Genomic DNA, 16,158 nt, shown 5'->3' on the forward strand with positions numbered 1-16,158 from the left:
CATCAAATATTAATGTAGATTGGCTGAATATTTCTCTGTGATCAATGCAAAGAGAAGTCTTGTTTATAGTGTCAGTCATGTTTCAGAGCCCTGTGAGTGAGTGGGCTTTGATGGGCGGAGGAATGCAAGGTGGGTGGGCAGCAAGGCCCGAGGAGAGGTATCTCACAAAACCAAAATCCTCTGAAATATAAACATCATACCTAGTTATGTAGACTTTACTTTTCTAAAACTATGGCTGATTATGCATTTATTTCTGCAACAACTGTGATGTTGAGCCATTTGCACTCGAACAAGGAATAAACTGGAGTGCCTCTACTGATAGCACAGGAGAAGATAAAGATTACGATATCAATAAAAATAATTAGGAAATACCTGCATGCTGTCCAAGTGGTTCTAAGCATCAACACCCACACAGAAAAAAAAAGGAGAGAGAGAAGGAATCACTCACGCACATATTAATAGAAAACCAGCATGGAAATGATCCCAAACTTAAGAAAAACAGTGAGCACAACTTGGATGATTGTTTGGCAGTTTAGCTCTGTCCTGCGCGTTCTATCGCTCTGCTTGAATAGTTGAAAACTACACAAAGCCCCGCCCCTTAGTCCAGAAGCTCACCTCTAATAGATGGACAGCGCCCTCATGTTCCTTTTTAGCCTCAACCTGAGCCTGGAAAACACAGGTGCAGTACTTGAGATTAGGTCAACGTGATTTGAGTTTGATTTCTACGCTTTGGTGCAGAGGGATAAAATAATGATGAGGGATAAAAATAGGTTTTGTATCAAATAGCATTCCCTTCATTCCTGATGCAATTAAGTGGACAAAATAAAGCATGTTTTCTTTGGGATTGATCAATCTAAAAATACTGAGAACAAGTCGCAGTCCAAACATACATTCACTAACGACCATGTTAGGCACACCTGCAAATTACAGTATAATAACATGATACTTGTTACAAGACTAAAATATAATGATTCTCTATTTCATTTATATAAAAGTGGAAAATTTGTAATAACGGTCTTACAGGCTCTCATTAGATGCAGCAAGGTTACAATTCCATGGTCAGAATAAGCCAACGGGTTTGTAAATTAAGTCTGTTTATTTTCAAACTGTAAAAGTGTTCATGAAAATAAAACTCAATGGTATAGGTTATAAGTGCAACATTGTTAATAAAAAAAAAAAATCCATCGTTCAATTTTCTATACCATTTATGTTCAGTGTCATGGACACTAGCTGTCTTCAGGTAAAAGGTAGACTTCATAACAGACACAAAAAGACAACATTCACACACTTACAGTGACTTAGTGAGAGTTGAATAATGAAAGCAAAAATCTGGGCCAAAACTCAAACAAAACCCGAAAACTAAAAGAAATTGTAAAATAGTACCTTAAAAATCCGCCACCCCCCGAAAGAAATTCCTCGACTGAATAATTTCATGTGTTTTGACAAATATGTCTTGGAGGAAAAATACTATATATTTATTTATTTTTGGGTGATCAACATGTTATGAAGCCAAGCTGTTATTTATATATCTTAATATGAACAGTGAAATTCCGTATTTGTTTTTTTTTTTTTTTTGTTTTTTTTCAAACCAGACCCAGGTCTCTTTTGTACATGAATATAAATTGGATAGGTATCCAACGCGACTGCAATCTGGATGCTCAGGTCACACACATCCAACCTATACATCATCAAAATGAGACAAATGCCACAATTGTTGGATGATACAGGCAGGAGCCAAAAGCAAATGTGGACAACCAAACAGAAAAGTTCAGAAAAGAGGAAGCTTTAGAACTCAGATTTGTGTGAATGCGTGTCACGTCACAGATGCATTCTGTTCACTTTACACATCATATTTGTTGGTTTAATTTGGCTGTGGGCTCGTTTTTCAGCAGAGGTGGGAGGAAGTCACATATTTACAAGTCGCAACTAAGTGAAGTTGGAACCTTCAAGTCTCAAGTAAGTCCCAAGTCACTGTGGAAAGATATTAAGCAAGTCGAGTCGCTACCAAAGTCAAGTCAAGTCATTACGTGGTCGCAAATCAAGTCATATAATCTTGCCCAGTAAAACATGTTGTAGTGATGACAAAATATTCTTCTACGAAAGCACATTATCTCGAAAAGGATAGTCGTGATGACGCAAGCATTGGTTTGCTGAACGGAGCAAAGCACGGAAAATTTTACCACCATTGGACACATCATCATTCGCCATATGGAATGGATGAAATTCACTTTGCTTTGTTGCTACGACCAAACTGCAACCAGGAACTTTTTCTACAACACCAACTTTTTGATTCAGTGTGAACTCCATTTCAAATATTGTGTTCACACGTCACACCTGAGCAAACACAGCACCAAGGGGAAAACAAACTAAACTTCATTTACAATTAACTCAATTTTCTATTTATCAGGTTGTAGTTCTCCACTTTCTCAAAGTTGCTTCTTTGCATTCAAGCGCCATTTGGCTGAAAATAACCAAATGCCTGACAGCACTTCCCCATTTCACACTTGTTAATGCACGTTGCTGAAGGCAAGTTGATAAATGGAACTGAACATTTCCGGGAGTTTAATTCTACAGTGCTTTACTTTTTTTTCCATGTATCCAAGAGAAAAAAATTGTTCTACAATGATAAAAAAAAGCCATGACAACCAGTTTAGCTGCAATGAGTATTTGTTGTCTTCTGTAATGCCAACAAGAGCAAATCAGAAAGCATGTTCTGGTCGTGAATTTAAGAGGTCATTAATCAACAAGAATGATCTCTGACAAAATTGCAATTGTGTTGTCAGTGATGTTGCATTCGTGTGTCCAAGATGATGATGATTGGCGTATTTGCAAATCCTCAGACGATAAAAAAAAAAAAGGAGGCAGAAAAGAAAAGATCCTTTAAGAACAGGGAACATCTGCTGAGAGAAAATATGAAAGCAGTTAAGTCAATGTGACTTAACACTTTCATGAATCTATTTTGCAGGCAATTAATTTAAGAGAATGCAGAGCGTCTGAAGGCAGATAAGGCAGTAATGAGCTTCTGCTAATGAGAGAAAACGCTGCCTGCAAGTGGCCGACTGTGAAGTCAGCGCAACACTAGAGCAGCAACACAGAAAAGAACTGGTGACAATTCTTATCACACTATCAACAATCTCCGCCTTTGCTCCACTCGCTTTGACATTAAAGTCAGCTCCAGCGCACAAAATAAGAAAGGCCAAGTACCAAAACGGCCTCGGCCAGCACTTTTGTATAAGCAGGCCTCTAAAAGGTGTCATAACTACTTTGCAATTGGAGTATGCGATTTGCTTGTTTGTGACAGACAAGAGTGCTTCGGAAATGTTACAGAAAGGATTAGGAAGGGAAGAGAGCGCTGAGGGATGGGGGCACGGTGGACAGCTCTAGTAGCGCCAAGGATGACAAATTGTTGGAAAGATGCCTGGTGAGAGGACTCTCTCAGTCGACTTTCACTTTTATTGGAATGTAGCACAGCCTCGGATAGCAGACAAGCTTTTTGAACCCCGTCACCAACACTGACTGCGCAAACAAGAACACCCGTCAAGAACCTTTGTACAACCTGACTCCTCTTACCTTCTGAAGCAGGTCAATCTCCTGCTGCTTTGCATTGAGTACAGCCAAGGCCTGCTCATGCTCCAACTCGAGCTGCTGCCTCCGCTCCGCAGCCTCACGCATATGCTGTCCGCAGGGGATGGGAGGTTGGACAACCAGGGTGGGAGGGGGATTGTGTGGGGAGGGCATAAAGACGGCTAATGTTAGTGGTACTGAGAGCCAATGCAAAGTGCAGCCCCGGTCTTCACTATGCATCCCACTCAATACAAGTGTCACATGCTCACTCGCATCGCACACGCGCAAGCTGTTAACTGTGTTCGGTGGACTGGCCTAATTGACACGCCGAAGGATGCGAGCAACATGGACGACTGACTGAAGTTCCCTCATAAATTATGTGTGAATGCTGAGAGATGCTGTTTCCAAGCCAGAATGTCAAAAGCAAATCATTCAGGGAAATTATGTTTGGTTAATACATAACACCGCATCAGCCTGCAAGAAGTACAAGGATCTTTTTGATACGATGCTATTGCATCATTGTCTCATGTGTAAATGTGTACTTCATCGTAATATAGAAAATATTATGGAACTGAAACTCTACAGTGTATGGGATAAGTCAAGTCAGAGCTGGGCACTTGACCCTTTTTGATCTTTTACAGTCCCCCACCCTCCGCCCACAATCTCTGTACCGTTCCGGCCTCGACCCTCCGGCCTTATTCACAAAAATTGTTGGCTCCCGACCTCATTAAGAAAAAAAAAAAAACATTTCGCGAGTCGTGGGCCGGACTAAAATCAAATTGAAAATTGTTAATCGAACCCTTCTTTAAATCATCCCCCTCCCCAAAAATGGGGGACTATCCAGGCCGAAGGGCCGGACCGTCTTGCCCTTGGGACGGACTGCCCAGCTCTGAGTAAAGTAACAGCTCACTCACCCCGTATAAGAAGTGACTATTGTTCTTAAACTGATTTGGACTCTACTGAGAGAGGACAGCATAAACGCAAAAACGAAGCAGCTGTTTGATTACAATAGCATCCGTGTAAATGCTCGTCTCTCAGCATTCACACAAAAACTATTCCTGATGGTTCTCCGGAGATTCAAATAGCCAACTTGCGCAGCTGGCGGGAGATCAGTGCGTCTCTCACAATGACGCCGTGACCCACTAGCAATCAGTCCATGTTGTGGGACACTTTTTGCCAGAGAAACCTCATCTCTCAGCATTCACACTTTTTATCACAGCAAACGCAATGTGACAACAGTCCATACAAAGTGATCGGCAGTGTTGATCACATCAATATTTGGAGCAAGGTACATATGGATGAGGACAAAAAAAAAAACATCAATACACATCAAGCCAAGTTTGCTTCCCCCTTTTGGTAACACAATTGCCTGTCAGAAGTTGAATCTTCAATGCGGAGTTGGGTTACATGAAAAGGGCGAGCAAATGTGTGTGCCACCTTGTCTGTGATCATCCATAACTTTATTACAAAGCACTGAATGGGGTTCAGTACACCTGTCATCCATTCATATGCCCTGCGGAGTGAACGTTTGTGACACCATAAAGTGAAAGAAGCCGATGACACATGCGTGCCCATAGAAGAAGCTCAAGGATAAAATGTGCGTCGGTGACATTAACATCATCATGGGGGCGACTCCGGTCTAGCTATTTCACTCCGCCTCATGCATCAATCACATTCCACACTGTTTTGGTCTTCTAGCCAGGTGAACATTCAAATGTCTGGAAGCATCCCAACTACATTGCTTCCTGGAAAGACATAGCTGTGATACCTTTTAATTCTAGCGGGGGAGAGGCAAGTGAGGAGAGGGGATGGGGAAAGCATGAAATATTGGAATAGAAAGGGAGAAATGCCGAGCTTCTACTCTTTCACTGCTCCAGGTCAGACCTTCCAGCACCACACTAGGAGGCAACAGACACGTCACTGACATTAGACGAGTAAGAAGGTAGTTTAGCACATAAAGGAGTCGTGCCGGCAAAAGCTCTTGAATTGGGAACCTGAAGAAGCGACACCGGTAGCCACGGAGCTGCTTTTCTCACCTTGAGCACCTGCTCTAGGTTCTCCAGTTTGCCTTGGAGCTGGTTTCTCTCCCAAAGGGCTAAATCTCTCTCCTGCGTCACAGCACCAAGCGTATCTTTGAGTTGGGCATACTCAGACTTCACCTGTGCACACAAAACAAGGAGAGGACAAAGGTTTGACTGCACGGCTATTGAGGGTTTTGTTTGATTTCCTGGTGAAAATCAAGGTGCTTGTCATGAAAGATAAGCTTTATTTTGGTCTCACGCTGCACTGACTACCCAATACAGAGTGAACGAACAGTCACAGATATTATTTTAGTCGATCGAAAATAGAAAAATACACTATTTCAAGATGAAGGCACGTTTTCCCAATTTGTCTACAGATGGTCTTAAAGAATTGCTTGTTTTTGATTTTTGCACCCTTGGGAATCCAACATTGAGTAGTCCAGGATGTAACAGATGTTTGAGCCCGTTCAAATGTTTGCTTATACTTTGTATTCTTTCTGCCCTTGAGACCCCCAATGAGTAGCAAGGTGAATGGTTTGTGCAGCCATTCGGAGAGCAGCCACAAATTCTTAATCAGTCCTTGTGGTAAAGTAAATCACACACAAAAGCCAGCGAGTGTCTCCTCCCGACGGCTGTCTGACCAACTTGTGGCACAACCAACCTGAGACAATCAGAAAAATGAGTCATGGGTACGGCTGGGTAATTATGGAAAATATATTGAATGCTATATCATGAGAATAAAAATGATTATTCATTCAACTTTCCGTCGTTGACGGTCTGCTTTCATTGAATTTAGTATTTGCCGTGTTCAACGAACAAAAACCCAAATATAAATCTGCCATCATAGCCTCATTCACATTTTTCGATGCATGTTGAACACTATTTGGGAACACTTTGACCTTTGTGTCAATTACAAAATGCCATTGAAAATATGTGAAACAAAAACTTTTTGCATTTTCATTTTGCTGCAGCAACACTTTCGCTGCATTGCCTGTTAGTGCACTCACTCTTATTTTCTTCTACAATTTTTATTTTTGCAAGTCTTGGGACTTGTTGGGCAAACTTTCAAGACACATGCAAAAATATGTGATGGAATGACAATAAAAATCCTTGAGTCCTTGAAAACTCAATTGATATAATATATAATAAAATATAACTTGAATGAATGTCCATAAAATTAATTAGTAACAACGGAAAACAAAAATATTCTAAAATAATAATTTAAAAAAATAATATAAAATAAAAAAAAAAAAACAATAAATACCATCTGTTCCTGCTAAACGCGCATGGCCTCTTAAGGGCAGTGTGGTGTCGTGCATGCATAGAGTACTTGGAATGTGATCAAATATTTTCATTAATAAAACTTGTTTTTCACAGATCGGAAAGAATATGTGCCTTTGAGTATTGTTTCATTACCCGTCAGAATGTGCTTCTACATCGCTTGCATGTGAAAATTTGTTTGTATTTTAAGGAACGTCACTCCAGACCTCGATGCTAATTTCCCGTTAACATGTCAATAGGATTTCACATTGACTTTAACTGGAAATGTTTTTAAGCGCAAGAGAAGCCACAAAGGAAATCCTGATTATGTTTCAATTAATTGCCCACCCCCGTCACGATTGAACTTAACAAATTCATGTTGTGATCCATGTGTGGAGTAAACAGGACCAATATGTTGTAATGGAGTCCCAGGTGAGGTGCTCTGTGCGAGGTTTCTTGCTTTATTCACGAGTTAATGGAAATCCCACCACTTGGGTGGAATAAAGGCCTGGCAAGTGTGTTTCTCCTTATCAGCCGCAATGACAACAAGTCAGGGGCAGCTGCCCCACAGTCCCGAGAGGACATCAATAACCAGTATCCCGCTCTTCTGCAACCCCAACAGCAACTATCTGCCAATAAACTCCTTCATGTAATTGCCTTACTGTCCACTGAGACTGAGCTTTTTTGTTGATTTAGTAGCTGAGTTTTGTGTACTCACTGTAGAAGACTTTAAGGTCGTGGGGACGAAAGAGAGATGAATGGTTTTTATATAATCAGAGGATCTCTTAGTGTCCCACATCAGACAGTTGGGCACAATTATTTCATACTGTCCGCCAGCCCAAGAAAACTGTTGTTCAGGGCCCCCTTAAATAAAGTGACAGTTAGGAAAGGCATATGTACATTAGATTCTTAAAATTATTCTAAATGTGAAAACTTTCACAATCTCCTAAAACGGTATTACACATTTCATATTGGTGTTAAACGCTTTCCGTTCTTTGTTAAAATTCACTTGAAATAAATTCTTTGTATTATGCAAAAAAAATAAAACACTGGACTGCTTTGTGGGGGGCGCTGTGAAATAACTTTCCGAAAATGGCAGACTCTCACTTTGATGCGTGCAAGTTCAACATTGGCTCATTTCAAATCCGTTATGATGGCAAGTGTGCATTTTGGTTGCCGTCTCTTACCCTCTCATATTCAGATGATTTATGACTGCCGTTGAAAAAGTGGAGGCTTAAGTGTGTGTTCTCCTGGAAAAAGTCTTGAAGCTCATTCTCCTAAGCAAAAAAAAGGCAGAAGAAAATGGAGTTTAAGCCACCAAATATAGTGCACTGAACTGAGATGCAGTTATTAATGCTATCTACTTGTAATGGATGCAATATTGCTCATCTTAAATCAAGTGCTCAGTGTTTTCTTCTACTCTTAATTACGTTATTATGTCAGAGGATTGTTTAGATTCTCTGGCATAACTTCCTGGGTAACAATTATCCCCAATTGTGCCTGTGGGCACCTCGGCACCCAAACAGAATTTTCCCATGCACAAACTCACACATGTCCAATGTGGATAAGTTGTTTCACTTTGGCAAATGTTCTTGAGAATTGAAAAATAAGCCCAAAACCAGCAAACGTGGAGTAAAATAGCATAAGTAGCCGCTAATGATAAATGTTGTCTTTGCTGGCAAAGACTTATCAAGCACGTGATATCGAGCGGCACTTGCAGCAACAGTCCTGTTGGGAGAAGAAAAAGAATGCGCGGTTGACATGGATGGTATGCAAAGAGAAATTTGGCACTGCATTTAAAGGTGGAGAGTGATCCTGGAGTGCTTTGTCACGCCTGCACTGTGCAACAACAAAGCCTCCTGAGGTTGAATTCTAATCAATAATTTCAGATTGCAATACTTATTTGCGGCCATGTCAAATCAAACAAATAATGTTCAATCGGCTCAGCACGCACGTGACCCTCGTGAGGCGTACCGGCTTAGATAATGGATGGATAGAAATAGCGTTCATATATGAGCATGTTCCTGCTTGGCATCAGTATGAGGGCTAAGAAACCATGACTAAAGCAAAGCCTGAGGACAGTCTTACATGTATACTGACATCTACAAACTGCTTTTCCAAGAATTAAGGAAACCAGAATTGGAATTTAGCCTGCATTAATTTGGCCTTTTATAGCTTCAAAATCTCTTCATAGCATCCCTCAATTTAGAGGCAACATACATTGTAAGCGAGGCACCAAGATCTTAATCAGTTTCACGGGGAATTCACAAAAGAACACCACAAAGACCTTATAGGGTGAGATGTGAGAGTAAGTGGTCTGACACAATTTAAACTTCTTTAAATACATATTTTGAGGGAGCAACGCAGGGGTTACATTGCAAAATGGCAATTGTATTGAGCCAGCGGGTGTCTCGTGCGATTTCACAGATAAGGCTAAAATATTTGTGTCATCTCTTGTAGTCTGAATAATTACATGAATAATAAATGTGATGCAATTAGTGTACTGGTGGAGTTGCTCCTTATTGTTTATTGAAATGTGTGGGTTATGTCTAGACATGGCCTGACTCAGCTTGGTGGACCACAGATGTGTGCTTAATGTCAACCGGACTGACGGATGACTCAGTGGTGCCATTTAACACACCAATAAAGCAAACACTCAGCTTGCTTCTCGAGCCCTCACTAGATGCAGCAGCCTCATCTGCTGACGCTCTGTACACACACCCTACACACTTAAAAACTATACTTATTTATCCATTAGGGCTGGGTTTAATGAAAGAAAAAAAAAACAATATTTCGATTTGAATCAATCGCTTTGTAAAACCATATACTGATACTTTTGATACCATATTTTTTCCCATGAATTTACATTATTTTGTCACGCGAGAGCTTGTCACTACGCGAAAGTAGCGTATCAAAACAAAATGGCAGAAGCAGTGAAGTCAGTGCCGACAAGCATAAAGGCAAATGTATTTGTTGTTTTGATCAGGTCATGTTAAATAAAACATACATGATTAATGTTAATATTAATGTTAATATTTTCACGAATGCACGTAGTTACAACAAGCAGTTTGTGCTAAATGCAGCATTGGTTCTTCTGAGAATGCTTTCCGTACAAAAGTAAAATCGGTACTGCATGAAATCCTTGATTGAAGCGAAAAATAATCCAAGTGAATCGGAAATTTGAAAATCAAATTGGGCCCTTGTGTATCCAATCAATTTTGGAAATTTTAATTGATACCCAACCATATCATCCATCATCTTTACCCAAATGACTAGGGGAGTCTGTCCGTTTGGCATTCATTGTAAAATGTGCTCCATCGTAACGTGTCAGGCCAAAGCGGTGCCAATTTACAGCACATCTTCAAAACAAGTCGACAAACTCCTCAGAGAGATCGGTGAATCTTCAGACTGAGGCAATTTAAGTATAAAATGCATGCCATGAGGCTTATATAAAAGCGCTGCCAATCACACGTTTAGCAGAAGGCGTTGTGTTTGCAAACAGCTCGCCATTGAGGGGAAGAGGAAGAAGACAGCAGGCGTCGAACACCAGATAGCAAACGCAACGTGACAGCACAGAGACGCTCTGCACTCCCTCGACTTGTTGACTTTCTGCCGTCTGCCTCTATTGATCTTTGATTAGAACAGTACATATTCAAGTGTCACTTGCAAAGTTGCCATGCTAAGAGTTCAGACATGCTCAGCTGATGGACTCGAGGTGTACACTTAATTCCCAAGATGTTGGAGGTACCAGATGCTTGTTTGTCATTCACACAGACGACATGAGCGCACAGGATTTGAACTTGTCTGCACACATATGAGTACTTGCAACAATTCATTAAATATTTCATTTTTCTCAAGTCTATTTTATACAATATTACAGCAGAACTCACAGTATGATGATACAAACACATTACAGCCACATGTCACACATTCCCTACAGGTCTTCCTTCCCTTGGTCACCGACTGCTTTTCATCTTGTTTTTGAATGAAATGTTGCAGAAACTCTCTAACCAGCAGAACGCTCCCATTTTTAAAACATGCACTAACCATAAAAGCACCAACGAGAAGCGCAGACCTGCAATTGGAGCAACGTAAAGATAATTACTTTTGAAAATTGACTAATCGTTGACTGATTTTTTAATTTTAATTGTTGTAATTGTCAAAATTTCACCAGTAAACATAATCCGATTTCTCCAGTCCTCCACGACTGGGGACTAATTATCTTTGTACTGAATCAAAACTTTGGGATTTTACTTTTTTAGAATTATCAACATTTTTGCCCATTTTCTGACCAAAGCAGTAACTGAATTTATATTTGTGCATTTTCTACACTGTCACTTTGTAATAATGTCCTGTTTATTAATAAAAGGATGGAAATTATTTTTTTTATAGATAGAAATTGAACGCCTCAGTTTGTGAGGGTATGATATAATGAGTTTGTGGTCATTTCACATAAATATGAAGGAATTGTCAATACTGTAAATGGGGCGTTTCCTTCAAATTACAGGTCTTTAATGAAGGAGTTTCCACATGGTTTTCATTATATTTTGAAGTGGAGAACTCAATTCAGTTTAATTTGATGCACATGCATCCTTTCCAATCAAAACCAATTTTCCATATGAAATGTGTTTTTTTTTTTCCCACCCCGATCCTCAAATATCTTATTACAGCTTGATCTTGTTTTGGTTCTGAATTTGGAGCTGGGATTCAACTGCTCGTCAATGGAGGGCCGGCTCTATTGTTCTGGGATAAAGGGTCACAGGCCACTCTAAACCGAAACAAAAATCACAAACTATTTGCCTTACCACCTTGAAGAGAAAGCGAGCACAAGGAGAACATGGAAACTCCACACAAGAAGGTCTGAGGTGAGATTTGAACCCAAGATCACGCAACTGTGAGGCAGATATTACCGCTCTTAATAATGCCTTACACCATACAACCAGTAGACCGCCTAGACAGCCTGGTAACAAGTGGCCAGCAGACCAGTACCGACCTGTACACTGCTAGTTGGAGACTACTGTCTAATTACTGCATTGCATAAAAAAAAGTAATCATTTATCTAGTTGTGCTATATAGTGTGTTTCTCTGTTACACACAGAAATTGTATTTAAAATGGAAGCAAATAGTGGCAATTGATTCCGTATGTCGACAACACTCGAAGAAAGTGCTTGGAGTGGGTGACAAAAGAAGAGAAAGACACAGCCAACTTCAGTTTGCATTAAACATGAGGTGACTTTACTGTCAAGTTGAAGCGCTTTCAGTCATTTTCACTGCGCTGGTGTGTGTTTGTGTGGCGGTACTCAAGGCTCAGTGTAGGAGGAGATAAGTGCTGTTCTGGAGAACAACCTGCTATTTCTGCATGCCATTTGGGGACAGTTTGTCCTTTGGGGTGGGGGGGGGCTTCGGCTGGCCTCTGTGGGCTGACAATGGGCAGGAGGGGAAGTGCAGCTGTGGGGTGAGAATGTGAGCGGAGCGCTGTAAGGAACATACTGCTAATGGAGTGTTTACTTGTAGCAGAGAGCCTCATACAAAGAGAGCTCATCAAAAGAAGAGGGCTTGAGAATATGAGGGGAGGAATTTATAAAGCGTTATTTAAGTGACTGCTAAATATCCCCCAGCTCCTTTCTTTCATGGACATTGTCACTCTAGGTTACCAACTCTGAACTCCTGGTGCTTCCTCAGGTTAACTTTCATGGACGGACACTGAATATGGACTTCCACTGTATAAACTTAAACAACTGCAGTGAATTCATCCAGACGACCATGAGGCGGTTGGGACCAAACTTTAAGATCCACAATTGGAGCATTACAGCAGCGGTTAGCCAAATACACTATCCACCGCTTAAGATAAGATAATAACAGAAAAATCTTTTATATCTATCTTCCTTATGGGATTGACATAACTGCAGAGGTGAAAGCTCCAAGATGACATTGTGGTGTTTTTATATTATATTTATATATATATTATATTTATATATATATATATATATTATATTTATATATATATATATTATATGTATATATATTATATTATATATATATATATATATAAATATATATATATATATAATGACAAAAAAGTCTGATTAATCACAATTAATCACATTTTTCATTTTTTGTAACAGATAATTACTTGAATAATATCTTGGAATTGATGCAAAATCACCAAATATGAAGAATATTTAATTCATAGACTGTTCTCATAGCTTTCTTGGATTCTTGAATACGATCGAAATGGAGACATCTTTACAGGCCTTTTTCTTCGAAACATTTCTCAAATCTGCCCACAAGCGCCACACTCCAGCAGTGTTGGTTTGCAAGGCCCAACTTGAACACATTGTTTTGTTCTGAGACTTGCTAAAGATGTACAGCTAATACGGCGCAGTATGCAAATTATTTTTGAAGTAAATCAAACTGAGTTAATTGAGTTAGAATAATTAACTGAAATTTGGATTAATCACCTGAGTTAACGCTTTAATTTTGACAGCACTAATATATATATATCTATAGGACTCCCAGAGAAAACTGCCATTGAGTCTGAAGGACATTTTTGCTCACAGTGTGTCCTTGAAAACATAGAATACCGGGTAAAATATGCATCTATGACATCGACGACAGTAAAGCATACACTGTGGTTATTCTATAAATAAGCATTGAGCTCAATTTACCAAACACAAAAGACAAGAGGAAAAAGCCAGAGAACAGCACTTGCATACAGCTTGTCTGGGTCATCGCATCACAGACTCTGAGTTAATTGCTACCATTTGTCACATTCTGTCGTCACCACCTGAGAATCAAGCCATCATTACCAGAGACTGAAACCCATTTTATCAAAAGGGGATATTTAAAAGCCCTGGATCATTTTTTTTTTGCCTGCATCATTTTACTCTAAGGCAGGGGTGCTTTCTTCACTTACCAAAGTCTGACATGTTTGATTTTTTTTCTTCACTTCTGCCTCAAGCGCTTCACACTCCTTTCTCTTGGCACTGATCTCAGTCTCCTAAAGTAGAGAGAAGAAAACATCAGAGGGCTTCCGAGGGTCAATAACAGAAGCTACCAGAGAGAATAGGAAGTGAGAATGTGAAATGAAATATTAGCAAATGGGTTTGGGACATCAACTGCAATACTATGAAAAATTAAAACGCTGCACATGTTCTTCATGTTTATATTGAGTGATCTATTTCAAGAATTTCCTCCACATGTATGGAATGTAGGTCTGATATATCCTGCACCCTGTGTCACATCACCAAAAACTGGTCTATTCACACTCAAAAGCCCCTTTTGACTTGGACCAAAAGCGGACCTATTTTTTTGTTTTTGATTGTTCTGTGTCATATTAACACTGTACTTTTTGCAAGTGAACTATATTCTTTAAACACATCACATGCGACCAACGGCGCTCCCATTGGACAGAAACGATGAGGGCGACACCAAAAGCACAAGAGCAGTAAAATGATGTGCAGTGTCAAGAAAAGCTCATTCAATGCATTTTTTGTCATGCTGGTTTTTTTTTGGTTTTTTTTTCTGAATTTTGGAACAAACCAATCTGCTGACATTGGCACGGCTCAAGCCCAAAAAAAAAAGATCACATAATCAACATTCACTCTGGGCTGATATTTCCCACAATGCCGAGCTACAAAGCCCAAAACGTCGCTTGTATTCTGTATTTGGTTTGTATTCAAACCCATAGCGAACTTGGTCCGTTTAAAGTTGACCAAACAGTGCAGTTGTGAATACAAGCGTAAGTCACAAAGTGCGACCACACCTAAAATCCCCAGCTGATTTCATTTCATCAAGTGTTGGCGTGAGCTAAAGTGAAATGTCATTCACCTCTTTCCACAACATAAATCTGCCTCACTTTCATATGGATGATGACTTCCTTAGTCTGTGTCAGCACCATATGCTTTTCTCTGGAGTGGGCTGCAAAAAAATGTGATGTTTCCATCAAACATGACTGAGTGTTCAGTCCTGCTCCAAGGGGGCCACAACCACACACACACATGCACGCACGCATGCAGACACACAGCCACAAATGTGAGCAAGTACGCAAATTCTAATGAATTTCAATGGAAGGCACTGCAACTGTTTGTCTTTTCGTTTTTAACCTGAATTAAATGGAACTTGAATTCAACTTGAGTGCAAAATACGATTTTTATGCTGACAGATGTTCCTACAACTCAGCGGGACTATAAACAGCTAAACAACACAATCTAATCAAAACGTACCCATGTGTATGCGACAAGGCGCCATTATATTGAGACTAAATGACGGAGAATTACATAGTGCCTCCACAGACCGACAGCTTGTCATCTCCCATGTGGGCTGGCTTCTAAAGTGAACAGTTTCCACAACCAGACGGCATCATCATCATACCAATGTGCACAATGAATCTTGTGCTCACAAATACGTCCACAAACACACAGCGCTCGGCTTTCGGAGGCACGATTGTTCCAAACACATTTGACTGTGCTCAATTAAAATTCCCTCTGATGAAAGATTCAAATGGCTGCCATTGTGAGTAATGAGCTTCTGCGTAAGTGAGGAGGCGTTTGCTGCACAGCAGATGAAGATGGACGAGGAAGACCAGCTCCTTTAACTGGATCAAGCTGGCACTAATGCAAATAGGGTACACACATACGCAAGTTAGAAACATTTTTTTCCTGCATTAATTAAAATAACAGTTTTTGAGATACAGGAAAACAAAAACGCATGGTTGGTGAAAAACACTGGTAGGACTAGTGTTAAATCGCAGCAAAATCAGCAGCTAATGGTCGGCCACTCAAAAAAACTGTTTGTCAAACTGGCACACTTTGCGGCAGTTCCATTTGCATCGTTCGGTGTGCTTCCACAAACAAGCGTGTCCAGTATCTGCGCTTTCTGGTTGGTGCTGTTTGTACAAAACATTTGTTTCCTTTCATTTAAAAATCTGATTTAAAAAAAAAAAATCTCTCTCACACACACACAGGCACGCAATTTTTCTAGCAGTAACCAATGAACTCAAGAGGGCTTTCCCGTCCCAACATTAGCCACTTCTGATTTTCAATAGCTGAGGAAGCTTGGTACATAATCACAGGCAAGCAGGGGTAACCTCATTACACACACTTTCCAGTCTCTTTCATCTCCTGTTGTGTTCAATATGCATAGTGTGTAATAAAAAAAGGCTTATAATCCTGCCCAGGGCTGTTTTTTTTGTGCATTTTAAACTGAAATTTTTCCCCCCTTTGGGGATGATTTTTGATAACAGATGTACTGAAATATAGATTTCCTACACAGATATTGATCCACTTGTTCCAGGGTGGGTTTTAACTTTTTA

General features: G+C 40.0%; 1 protein-coding gene across 25 annotated transcripts in view; it reads right to left on the reverse strand.

Annotated features, from left to right (window-relative positions):
* rimbp2b (RIMS binding protein 2b) overlaps positions 1–16,158 on the reverse strand; it is an 86,931-nt gene that overhangs the window by 27,153 nt on the left and 43,620 nt on the right. For 16 of the 25 annotated variants that reach the window (XM_088299693.1, XM_088299703.1, XM_088299694.1 and 13 more), the window contains 6 exons: positions 13,762–13,845; positions 8,033–8,122; positions 5,601–5,723; positions 3,571–3,675; positions 616–666; positions 373–393 (listed from right to left, as the gene is read on the reverse strand). In XM_088299693.1, the coding sequence (XP_088155819.1) occupies positions 373–393; positions 616–666; positions 3,571–3,675; positions 5,601–5,723; positions 8,033–8,122; positions 13,762–13,845 (474 nt within the window). Of the gene's footprint in view, positions 1–372; positions 394–615; positions 667–3,570; positions 3,676–5,332; positions 5,454–5,600; positions 5,724–8,032; positions 8,123–13,761; positions 13,846–16,158 lie in introns of those variants that run through there. The other 9 variants (XM_088299707.1, XM_088299696.1, XM_088299692.1 and 6 more) reach the window with 7 other exon arrangements.

The sequence above is a fragment of the Idiotropiscis lumnitzeri genome, chromosome 1, assembly GCF_059441095.1.
Source record: "Idiotropiscis lumnitzeri isolate Australia: NSW breed Sydney's pygmy pipehorse chromosome 1, RoL_Ilum_1.0, whole genome shotgun sequence".
NCBI lineage: Eukaryota > Metazoa > Chordata > Actinopteri > Syngnathiformes > Syngnathidae > Idiotropiscis > Idiotropiscis lumnitzeri.